A 12399-nucleotide genomic window follows, 5' to 3' on the forward strand; every position below is an offset into this window, starting at 1 on the left:
ATCGCTAGGACCCAGGAGCAGCTGGGAGGCGGCTCTGGGGGGAGCGATCGCTGGGCTCAGGCCCGGCAGCAGGAAGTGACTCGCAGCCGCTGCGGTGACTCTGGCTCCAGGCTCCTGGCGAGATCCCCGAGCCCCGGCGGCTGGTGCTGGGAGCCCGGAGCCCGGGCTGCAGCCGGGAGAGGGGAATCTCCAGCAGGGCCCTTCCCGCTGCTCCCCAGGAGCCTCTCCCAGGGCAGAGCCCCCAACCCGGCCAGGCCCCTTCCCGGCCCGGCCCCTGCCCCAGGGGGCCCCGCTCGGAGGGAAGGTGAGAGAGACCCGCCCCCCCCGTCACCCCCGGGCTGCAGGGGGAGGTTTGGCCCCAGGCTGCTCCCAGCGGAGCTGGCTGCGATTCCCGCCCTGGGCCCGGGAAAGCTGCCGCCAGCTCCCGGTGTGTGCGGGGCGGGGCGGGGCAGGATCACGTTACCACCCATCCGCCCTTCCCATCTGCTGCTTTGTTTCCCTGCCCGCGCTGCTGTGAACGGAGGCTGCAGCTCAGGGAGATTTGAGGGGGGAAATAGGGCGGGGCAGAAGTAGGGCCGGGGAAGGAGAGGGGCCCAGGGGCACTATCAGGGCCGGGGGCAGCACAGGTGCTGCATCTAGGCTGGTGGGGACCTGCCGCACCCCTTGGCTTGAAGGGGTTTCCATCCTATCCAGGATTTACTGTTCGATTCAATGGCTCTCAGTGCCCCGCCCCACTGTACAGATTGTTCCAGCCCCCCTGCCTGGGACTAGGAGCCGGGGATAAGAACGGGGTACAGCTGGTGGGGTTGAACCTAGGGCTGGGGGAGGCAGGCTGGGAACACAGCATAGAACAGATCTTGTTATCAGAGAAATCAGGAGCATTCAGCAAAGTCTAGCTTGGGGGGGGGAATCCCGAGACTGCATCCAGCCCTGGGCTCGCCCCGCTGAGTCCCAAAACAAGAGACTAACGCGCTTTCAGCCCCCCAGCCCCAGTGACGTCCAGCTTCCCCTTCTCCATGCTTTCTCTCCTTCCCAGGAAAACAGGTCAGCTGCCCTCCCCAGCTCTCTTTGTTCTCCAACACCTTCAGTTGGCTCCTTGCAGAGGACAGGCTCCGGCCATCACTTGCCAGGATACAGAATTGTGGCCATTCTCTGTGCTCAGGCAGCCACTCTGCAGTCACACCTGCCCTATAGGGGTCTCTGCAATGATCTCACACCCATGTCCCACCAGATTGATATTTGAGTAACACCTGGGGAAACTGAGGCACACACACGCTATTCAGAGAAAACATGAAGAACATTCCCGCTTCATCACATCCCTCTAAGATGAGCCCAGGAGCACTTTCTCTAGTGGCTGGAACCACTCTAACTATACCAGCCCTTGAGCCTGAGCCTCCAAGTGATGGAGAGACCTGGGGAAAGGGCTGGAGCTGGGCAGGGAAATGACTGTGACAAAGGGCCCCTTTCAGGGACCTACTGGTGACGCAGGGTGTTCAGTGCTGCGGGGAGGGGCTGAGTCTGTGTTGTGATAAATGTCTGAGGGTTTTTCCAGCATGGCAGAGCCCAGAGCGTCTCTGCAGGGAGAGGGGATGTGACATGTACTGAAGCCCCTTCTGTAACCTCCCCCATTACCCCTCTCGCACCAACAGGCTGAAGAATCACATCCACATTTCGCTCCAGATCGTCCCATCTTCCAGGGGACAGGGAAGGGAAATGGCTGTGATGGAGCCAGCTCAGGTAGGGGATTTGCAGGGAGATGTGGGGGAGTGGGGAGGATTTGTTGTAGAGGGGGAGGGGCAGGAAACACACAGTGTGAGGCAGGGAGTGTGATAAACCTGCTGGAAAATGATCAACCTGGGCCTGATTTTGTGAACAGGCCCATTGGCGGGGAGGGAGGGATCATTCCCCCATTTCTCATCCAGGAAACACCCTACTGGCCAGAGGTTGCTGTGAAATATGAAGGGAAGCTGTCAAGGGTCAGAGTTCTGGTTCCCATATCAGCCTGTGGCTGGCAGGCGTGTGGGAAATGAGAAGACCCTGCCCTGCTCCGTCTGCTGTGGGGGACAAGGAGCTCTCACCTTCTCCCACCCGCTGAAGTCTTCTGGCTGCTCTGAGCAGAGTGCAGGGAGTGGGGGAAGGGATTCTGCTAATTCAGTAATTCTTCACTAATTTGTTTATTTTTCCCTGTGACTAGTGCAGAGGTGGGCAAACTATGGCCCGCGGGCCACATCTGGCCCACGGGACCATCCTGCCCGGCCCTTGAGCTCCCGGCCAGGGAGGCTAGCCCCCGGCCCCTTCCCTGCTGTCCGCCCTTCCCCAAAGCCTCAAATTGCCATGCCGCCAGTGCTCTGGACTGCGCAGCGGCGTGGCTGGCTCCAGCTGGGCGGCGTGGCTGCCAGTCCTGGTGCTCTGAACAGCATGGTAAGGGGGCGGGGAGGGGGGTTGGATAAGTGGCAGGGGATCTCAGGGAGTGGGGGTGTGGATAGGGGTCGGGGGACTCAGGGGACAGGGGGAATTGGATAGGGCGTGGGACGGTTAGGGGCGGGGGGTACTGGGATGAGGAGGTCAGGGGACAGGCAGCCGGCGGGGTTGGATGGGTCAGAGGTTCTGAGGGAGGCAGTCACGGGGCAGGAAGTGGGAGGAGTCAGATGGGGGCGGGGCCAGGCTGTTTGGGGGAGGCACAGCTTTCCCTATCCATCCCTCCATACTGTTTCCAAACCCCGATGTGGACCTCAGGCCAAAAAGTTTCTCCACCCTTGGAATAGTGGGATTCTCACTGGGGCAGCAGGTACTCAGTGCAGGACTCTTTGTTGTTTCAGGTGCCGGTGACCTTCGAGGAGGTGGCTGTGTATTTCACCCAGGGGCAGGGGGCTCTGCTGGACCCCACTCAGAGAGCTCTCTACAGGGACGTCATGCAGGAGAACTACGAGATGGTAACATCGCTGGGTAAGGGATTCCCGTCCCCTAGGTTATTAGAAGCTGTGGGGTCTGCATGTCTGACACCGGTCAGCTTCTTCCCTGGTCAGTTAGATTGGAGGGGAATGGGCTTCGTAATAAATAGCTGCCGTGTGAGAGAGACTTGCATTTCCATACACTCTCCAGTGAGACCAGGGTGTCAAAACCTAAGGGATATACTAAATCATCCCCACCTGACCCCCCTAGCTTGCAAGGTGTAGAAGCTGTGTATTGTCCTGTCTGTGGTGTTTCTCATTCACACACAGAATCCCTGTTCACCTCCCTCCTTGATAATAGCTCCAGCCATGCGGAGGGCTCTGGACTCTGCCGGTTTAGAAATAGGCAGGGGTTTAACTCCAGAGCTGGGTGTGCGTCAGCAAAGCCCCCAAGGAGCACAGGTCCTAGGAACTCCTAGTGAGGGCATCACAATTCCCCTCACTTCCCCAGAAGTCTGCTTCCCCCAAGGGGGCTCAGTGACCATGTTTCCTGATCTGGTCTGATTTCACCACCTGCACAGGATTCCCCCTTCCCAAACCTGACCTGATCACCCGGCTAGAACGAGGGGAAGAGCCGTGGGTGCCTGATCTCCAGGCCTGTGAGGAAAGAGAGATCCCGAGAGGTGCCTGCACAGGTGAGGACTGACACACAAACCATCTGGTGAATGAAGGAAAAAGTGGAGAATCCCAAAAACATGGTATCAGTAAGTGCCCTCGGTTCTTCCTCATCTCAGCCAGGGCAGGACTGTAGTCAGCAGATATGACTGACATCGCTTTCCACCTCTCCTGTTACCTGCTGGTGTTTCCTTCCCAACGTTCGTTCTCTGTGAATTTTTGGGTGGGATGTGGAGGCAAAATCCAATTGCGCTGTCTGTGCAGGTTTAGTATGTTGGGTTTTCCACTCAGTGCTATTCCTCTTTCTTTCTCCCAGGCACAATGACTCCTGTCTGGATTGTCTTTCACCCAGCAGGGGAAGTGGAACCAGAAGGGGCCTTTGTGGGAAGAGCTGCAAGGAATTTTTCCCAGTGCTTAGAACAAGGAGATGACTTGGGAAATTGGCAGAGGTCAGAGAGGCTTCTGGGAAACCACTCAAGGGAGCAAATGGATGAATCTGTTATATGTGGGGAAGGATACAGGGATCCCACAGCCTGGCAGACAACCCCCAAGGAAGACAAATGCTATGAATACCTTGGTTTTGGGAAAGGATTCATTCTGAGACCACAGTTCGTTACGCTTCAGGCAATAAATAATGGAGAGAAACCACTTCAGTGCTTAGACCGTGGGGAAAACTTCAATAACCTCTCAGATCTTAATAACCATGGAAGAAGCCACACGGGAGAGAAATCCTATCAATGCTTTGAGGACAGGAACTATTTGAATTGGAAGTCAGTACTGACTACACATCAGATAAGCCACATAGGAGAGAGACCCCATAAGTGCTTAGACTGTGGGAAAAGTTTCATACGGAGGTCAGCCCTTGTTTCACATCTGGCAATCCACACAGGAGAGAGACCCCATAAGTGCTTAGACTGTGGGAAAAGTTTCATACGGAGGTCAGACATTGTCAGACATCAGGCTATCCACACTGCAGAGAAACCCCATAAGTGTTTGGATTGTGGAAAAACTTTTATATGGAAGTCAGGCCTTGCTAAACATCAGGCAATCCACATAGGAGATTGTTCCCATAAGTGTTTGGATTGTGGGAGAAGTTTCACAAACAAATCAAATTTTATAATACATCAGAGGATCCATACAGGAGAGAGACCCCATCAGTGCTCAGACTGTGGAAAAAGTTTCATACAGAGGTCAGACCTTGTTAGACATCAGGCAATCCACACAGGAGAGAGACCCCATAAGTGCTTAGACTGTGGAAAAAGTTTTATATGGAGGTCAGCCCTTGTTTCACATCGGAGAATCCACACAGGAGAGAGACCCCACAAGTGCTTAGACTGTGGGAAAAGTTTCATACAGAGGTCAGCCCTACTTGATCATCAGGCAATCCACACTGGAAAGAGACCCCATAAGTGCTTGGACTGTGGGAAAAGTTTCATACAGAGGTCAAATTTTGTTGAACATCAAGCAGTCCACACTGGAGAGAGACCGCATAAGTGCTTGGACTGTGGAAAAAGTTTCACACGCAGATCAAATTTTATAACACATCAGAGGATCCATACAGGAGAGAGACCCCATCAGTGCTCAGACTGTGGGAAAAGGTTCATAGAGAGGTCAGCCCTTGCTGTACATCATAGAATCCACACAGGAGAGAGACCTCATCAGTGCTCAGACTGCGGAAAATGTTTCATACAGAGGTCAACCCTTCTTAAACATCAGGCAATCCATACAAGAGGGAGACCTTAAGTGCTTGGACTCTGGGAAAGGTTTCAGACACAGATCAGCCCTTCTAAACATCTGGCAAAACACACATAGTGCTTAGACTATGGAAAAACATTTCAAATAGATGTCCGATCTTGTTTTACATCAGAGAATACACCCAGGGGAGAGACCCCATAACTGCTTAGCCTGTGGAAAGAGTTTTATATGGAGGTCAGACCTTGTTAGCCATCCAGCAATCCACAGAGGAGAGAGACCCCATAAGTGCTTAGACTTTGGGAACCATTTCATAAACCAATCAGTCCTCCTTTTACATGAGAAAATCCACAGAAGAGCAAGACTCCATAAGTACTTGGACTGTGGCAAAAGTTGCACAATAAGATCACACCTCATTAAACACTAACGAATTCACACACTATCCAACTTCTGTGACACCTTGGTGCACCTCTAGAAATAGAACTAGCAGAGTTTTGTTTGAGGGAGAAGACAATATGCCACGTTTACTGTGAACACAGAGAATTCTTAATAGGAGTAAAAGATAAGTAATTCAGTTTCTATTCCTAGCTAAGATTGTTCACCACATACACACACACACACAGTTCTACAGATGGAATATAACTACCAGCCTCAGTTGCTCTTACTAGTCCACTGGCCAGGAGGTCTAGTCACGAGGAGGGGAGCCGAGTCCTGTCGGTGTGCACCGATGCTCCTGGAGGATGATCGTAGAACGGGAAGAAGAACTGAACCCTATGGTTTTGCACCCATCTTTTTATATGTTTCTATCCATAGATCCTGTCCTGTCCCACTGCTCCTAGACACTGTATGACCATGAGTCATCAGTTAATGGCAGATGTGACTTTGATCTTTTTCTTGATGGGGCTTTTGTTTTTCTTTCTCTTGGGTGGGTTCTTTTGCAAGTTTCACCCATATTGTTCTTCAGCCATCAGGGTAGTGCTGGCAGTTGCTCTTTCAGATGTGCTGGCATCAGGGACTGATCCCATCACACACCCACATTCACACTTTTAAATGAAACAGACACACCTAACATTAAACAGAGTTTCAGTTACAATATGGTGTTGCTTTAATTATAATGTATCAGTGGTTTAAGATGGCGGTTTTAGTTACAATATGAAGACACTTTAGTTACAATGTATTAAAAAGAAAAGAGTTATAGTAACAGATTCTTCCAAAGCAATTCTTAGTAAGCTACTAACACATAATTTGTCCAAAGGTGATTAACACTGTTTCATTTATAAAAAGACAATTTCATTATTAATAAAAGGTGGTTTCATTACAGTAATTTCATTGCAAGTATACAGAGCCATATTATATAGGTATAATTTATTTAAAGGGTGATTTCATTCTTCAGCCCTACAACCTGGCCCAAAAAAGTTAAGAAACTTGCAGGCTATTTGACCCAGAGTCAACCTTTAGAGATATGTTAGAAAAGTGTTTAAATGGTATTTGGGGTCATTCCAAGTAATAGATAGTAGAACTTTGAAATGTAAACATGTATTGTTAAAAACATGGAAGAAGATAGTGCTGTTGATTAATCACGATTAACTCAAAAAAATTAATTGTGGGTAGAAAAATTAATCTCGATGGATCACATTGTTAAATAATAGAATACCAATTGAAATTTGATAAATGTTTTTGGATGTTTTTCTACATTTTCATATATATTGATTTCTATGACAACTAAGAATAGAAAGTCCACAGTGCTCACTTTATATTATTTCTGATCACAAATATTAGTACTGTAAACATGAAAAGCAAAAATAGTATTTTTCAATTTGCTGTAGTGCAATCTCTTTATCATGAAAGTGTAACTTAGAAACATAGATTATTTTTGTTATATAAGTGCACTCAAAAATAAAGCAATTAAAACTTTAGAGTCTAGAAGTCCACTTAGTGCTACTTCTTTTTCTGCCAATTGCTTAGACAAACAAGTTTGTTTCCATTTGCAGGAGGTAATGCTGCAAGTGAGAAGAGGCAATCTTATGACACTGTTGCAGCTGGAGTCGCAAGATATTTACATGCCAGATGCGCTAAAGATTCGTATGTCCCTTCATGTTTCAACCACCATTGCTTAGGCCTTGGCTACACTTGCAGCTGTGCAGCGCTGTGAGTTAAACCTGACTTCATGCAGCTGAGTAGGGAAAGCGCTGCAGTCTGTCCACACTGGCAGCTGCCCAGCGCACTGTCATGGACACATTTGCGGCAATTGCAGCGCTTTTGGGAGCTGTGCATTATGGGCAGCTATCCCACAGAGCACCTCTTCCCATTCTGGTGCCGTGGGTTATGGGAAGGGGGCGTGGGTGCGGGGCATTCTGGGTCCTGTCCCAATGCCCCGTGATGCATCGCTTCGCATCCCAGAAGTCCCTTTGCTTCCATCCACCTTTGGCGCCATCTTTCAACGGTTTCTGTGCAGCACAATTTGTCTGTGGGAAATGGAGTCCAAACTGCTGAGGCGTATACTGACTAGTCTCGCCTGCACGTCACATTTGGCTGTCGAACTATTCCTTAAGATCCAAAGTGACAGTGAGAGTGAGGAGTCCGACGATGCTATCAAGCCGCGTAATGCGTACGACACAAAATTGCTTGTGGCATTCACAGACATGCTCAGCACCGTGGAACACCACTTTCGGGCTTGGGAAACAAGACCGAATGGTGGGATCACATCATCATGGAAGTCTGGGATGACGAGCAGTGGCTGCAGAACTTTCGGATGAGAAAAGCCACTTTCATGGGACTGTGTGAGGAGCTCGCCCCCACCCTGCGGCGGAAGGACATGAGATTGAGAGCCGCCCTGCCAGTGGAGAAGCAGGTGGCTATTGCAGTCTGGAAGCTGGCAACTCCAGACTGCTACCGGTCGGTCGCAAACCAGTGTGGAGTGGGAAAGTCGACCGTTGGAATCGTGTTGATGCAAGTTTGCAAGGCCATTAATCGTATCCTACTCAGAAGAACCGTAACGTGCAGGACATAGTGGATTGCTTTGTACAAATGGGGTTCCCTAACTGTGGAGGGGCGATAGATAGGACGCACATTCCTATTCTGGCACCATCCCACCTAGAATCCGAGTACATTAATCGGAAGGGGTATTTCTCTATGGTTCTCCAGGCGCTTGTGGATCACCGTGGGCGTTTCATTGACATTAACACAGGCTGGCCCGGAAAGGTGCATGACGCACTCATCTTTTGGAACACTTGGCTGTTCAGGAAGATGCAGGCCGGGACTTTTTTCCCAGAGCGGAAGGTCACGGTAGGGGAAGTTGAAATGCCCATTGTGATCCTTGGAGATCCCGCTTACCCGTTAATGCCATGGCTCATGAAACCCTACACAGGGAGCCTTGACAGCAGCAAGGAATGGTTCAACTACAGGCTGAGCCGGTGCCGAATGAGTGTGGAGTGTGCCTTTGTCCGTTTAAAGGGCCGCTGGCGATCTCTGTATGGGAAGCTGGACTTGGCAGAAAACAGCATCCCCGTGGTTATACCTGCGTGCTGTGCCCTCCATAATATTTGTGAAGGGAAGGGTGAAAGCTTCACTCAGGCATGGACCTCCAAGGTTCAACACCTGGAGGCTGAATTTGCACAGGCAGAGAGCAGGGCTATTACAGGGGCCCAGTGCGGGGCTGCAAGGATTAGGGATGCCTTAAGGGAGCAATTTGAGGCTGAAAACCAGCAGTGATATCTGGTGCCCTGCATGGGAGTGAAGTGCAGTAGTTCCAATCTTTAGGAATCAGTGTCTGCTAAGCAGACAAGCAGACTTGCAGTGCCTGTTTATTTCCTGGGCTAAGGAGTCTTTTACTTAATGCAATAATAAAGAATGTTTTCAAAGCCAAAAAATCCATTTATTGAAAAGAAACAAGGGGGTGGAATGGGGAACGGTACAATCACAGATTCGCGTATGTCCTGTCTGGTGTGCTGTGCAGTGAGTGCTGCACTTCAGGATAGCTATACTGCATGGTGATGGGGGTTGAGTACACAGGGTAAGGGTCGTGGTTTTCAGGGTTGGGTGGTGAAGATACTGGTGTTGGAGGCAGCGGGTGGCGTGAAGAACACGGAAGTTGGGGAAAGTGGGTTTGAGGTGACAGTGGGGCACAACGGAAAGAGTTTTGGGACAAGGGCTGTGGGGGGCGGGGGTTAGCGTTTGCGGTACTGCTCCTCTTTCTGCATGGCTACCAGCTCCTGGATAGCATCTGCTTGGTGCTCCAGGATGCTTATGAGCCTATCAGTGCTTTGCCGCCGGTTCTCTGTGTTTTCCTGGTGGATTCTGCTTTCTCTCTTCCTCCAGTTCTGTGCTTTCTCATTCTCTTTAATAGATTGGTTTAATAGATTGCCACATCACTTCTTGCAGCATGTCTTCTTTGCTTTTTCGCGGTCTCTTCCTGAGTCTTTGCAGTCTCTGAGCAGGCGATAAGAGGGACGGCTGAGGTCTCAAGGTTGATGCAGCTGTATAGGCAAAATGCAACATTTAACAGAGGCAGCATTGTTTATACCAGACAGAGGAGTGATTCCCCCCACACTTAAGGAGTAGAAAACACACAGGCTCTACACAATAACATAATTTTCCCGTCCGAAACAGAGCACATATATCCCACGGGAGCCTCAAAATGGTGAGTAAGGGGGACTGATTGTTTCAGGGCTGGGCTGCACTGTCCTCTGGGTGTCTGTGCCTTGGGGAGAGCCAGCAGCTTCAGGGGGCACCTACACTGAACACTGTCCCAACATTTTCCACAGGAGTTCGTCCTGGAGGATATCTCGCTGCTGAGGGTGACCTGGGAAGCAAGGGAGGGTCTTCTACTGCAATGTATCTTCCGCCCTGGCCCACATGCAGTTTGCCTGTGTGCAGCAATGGACCCCCGCCCCTCGCGGCACAGTGGCGCGGACACGTTAACCTGACCGGGACAAGGACCACGGTGGCTCTCCAAGCGCATTGCACACGTTCTGGATGAGACATTTGAGGAGATTATCGATGCTGATTACCGTGATATGATAAACCACATCAATGCACTATTCTGCATCTTGGCATGCATACCTAACCCTCCTCTCCCAAAGAGCCCGCACCGAAAAAACTCCTTCCCAAACAAAAAACCCACTTACCGGGAACCTGCTCTTCTGTTTGTCCTCCACCAAGTACCGGCCGCTGTGACTGGCTACCTTCCTCCTGGCTCGAGAAGAGCTCCTGGCTGCATGCCTCCAGGGATTCCGGGGTGTCTCCATCCAGCCCACCACCATCACTCCTGTTTTCCTCCTCCTCTCCCCCCTGCTCTGAAGTGTCCATGGTGGTGCTCGGAGTGAAGGTGGGGTTAATCCCTAGTATCACATCCAGCTCTTTGTAGAATTGGCAGGTCACGGGGGGAGCACCCAAGCGGCCGTTTGCGTCGTGGGTTTTGCGGTAGGCACTCCGCAGCTCCTTCACTTTAATCCTGCACTGCAGGGCGTCAAGGTCATGGCCCCTTTCCATCATGTCCTTTGATACTTTTCCCAAAGGTATCGTAATTCCTACGGCTGGAGCGCAGCTGGGACTGGACAGCTTCCTCCCCCCAAACACTGATGAGGTCCAGCAACTTGCCATTGCTCCATGCTGGGGCTCGCTTGGCACGTGGAGGCATGGTCACCTGGAAAGTTTCACTGATAGCACTCCACACCACGCTGGGTTGAGCAAACAGGAAGGGGATTTTTAAAATTCCCGGGGAATGTAAAGGGTGGGTCACATGGTTGGTTATCTGAGGCCAGGGCAGTAGAGTTTGAACTGATGACCAGAGTGGCTAGAAGAGGCATTGTGGGATACTGCCGAATTCTTCTGGAGGCCAGTCACAGCGCATTGGGTGGTCACACTGGTGCCGCAGCACTGCAGCGGCAGCGCAATATTCGCTATTCCTCTCGGGGAGGTGGAGTACATGCAGCGCTGCAACCACGGAGATACAGCGCTGCAAATGCCTTGCCAGTGTGGACGGGGAGTGAGTTACAGCGCTGGGGGCGGCTTTACAGCGCTGCAACTCGCAAGTGAAGCCAAGGCCTCAGCCTCCTTTCTCCTGGCCTGCTATACCTGCTGCCCATGCTCAGACCAGAACTAATCATTCTTCAGCTTTTTAGCCTCTTTTAGGGCCTTTGGGGAAAATTTTTCATCTGCCACTAGGGTTGCCAACTCTCCTGGACCGGACGCCCTTTGTGGCAATGGTGCCTGGCCCGGGAGAGTTGGAAATCCTACCTGGCAGGAAAATCCCCTCTGGCTGGCATTTCCCATTTGCCTGCCTCCTGCCAAAGGAGAGTCAATTGGCATTTATTTGTTTTAGCTTCTCCCATGGACATAGCTGCTATCGCCCATTGGGGTGGATTAATTAACTCTCCTACAGGTGCAGTACAGAAAACTGCTCCCTGTAGGTATGTGCTACTTATGGAGAACTGAGCATGCTCAGTAATATCTGCTGAAGCCACTGCCCTTCATCCTGCCCTTACTAAGCGAAAGATTGTGCTGAGTGCTTTTTACAGGGGTTAAAAAGGGACAAAGGGGGAAATCAGAGGAGTGGGGTGGCCAGGATCTGAGCTGGGGGCAAAAATTGACAAACTGTAGCTGACAAACACCTGCCAGGAATGGTCTAGATAATACTTAGTCCTGCCATGAGTTCAGGGAACAAGCAAAGAGTGCAGGGGACAAACTGCGATCTGTAGTCATTTGCTACATCAGAGAGCAGATTTTTTACAATAGCCGTTTCTTATAAACCAGTTACAGATCAGCAACTGGTGCAGGTAGCACATTCCTACAGGGAAGTTTCCTATTCAAAACCCGCCAGCTCCCACTGTGTAGGGTTACCATATTTCAGCGAGCAAAAAAGAGGACGGGAGAAGCCCCGCCCTAGCCCCGCCCCTGCCCCTCCCACTTCCCGCCCCCCCTGACCTCCCAACCCTCCCCCTGTTCCTTGTCCCCTGACTACCCCCTCCTGGGACCCCTGCCCCTAACTGCCCCCCAGGACTATCTAAGCCTCCCTGCCTCTTGTCCCCTGACTGCCCCAACCTTTATCCACACCCCCACCCCCAGACAGACCCCTGGGACTCCCACGCCCCATCCAACCACTCCCCACCCCCTGACAGCCCCCCCCCAGAACTCCCAACCC

General features: G+C 51.3%; 3 protein-coding genes and 1 long non-coding RNA gene across 8 annotated transcripts in view; 3 read left to right on the forward strand and 1 right to left on the reverse strand.

Annotated features, from left to right (window-relative positions):
• LOC117887100 (zinc finger protein 208-like) overlaps positions 1-12399 on the forward strand; it is an 882934-nt gene that overhangs the window by 504205 nt on the left and 366330 nt on the right. The gene's annotated exons all lie outside the window — the stretch shown is intronic.
• Positions 1-12399, reverse strand: part of LOC117886905 (zinc finger protein 260-like) — a 241991-nt gene that overhangs the window by 198407 nt on the left and 31185 nt on the right. The window lies entirely within an intron of this gene.
• On the forward strand, positions 9-2874 carry LOC117887028. The gene is made up of 3 exons (XR_004648108.1): positions 9-304; positions 1650-1737; positions 2820-2874. It is a non-coding gene; the product is annotated as an uncharacterized LOC117887028 (long non-coding RNA).
• On the forward strand, positions 2896-7220 carry LOC117886927 (zinc finger protein OZF-like). Its single transcript, XM_034789080.1, has 3 exons — positions 2896-2946; positions 3473-3586; positions 3883-7220. The coding sequence occupies exons 1-3, from the start codon at positions 2913-2915 to the stop codon at positions 5307-5309; spliced, it is 1575 nt and encodes a 524-aa protein (XP_034644971.1). The 5' UTR covers positions 2896-2912; the 3' UTR covers positions 5310-7220.

This window comes from Trachemys scripta, chromosome 14 (assembly GCF_013100865.1).
Source record: "Trachemys scripta elegans isolate TJP31775 chromosome 14, CAS_Tse_1.0, whole genome shotgun sequence".
Taxonomy (NCBI): domain Eukaryota; kingdom Metazoa; phylum Chordata; order Testudines; family Emydidae; genus Trachemys; species Trachemys scripta.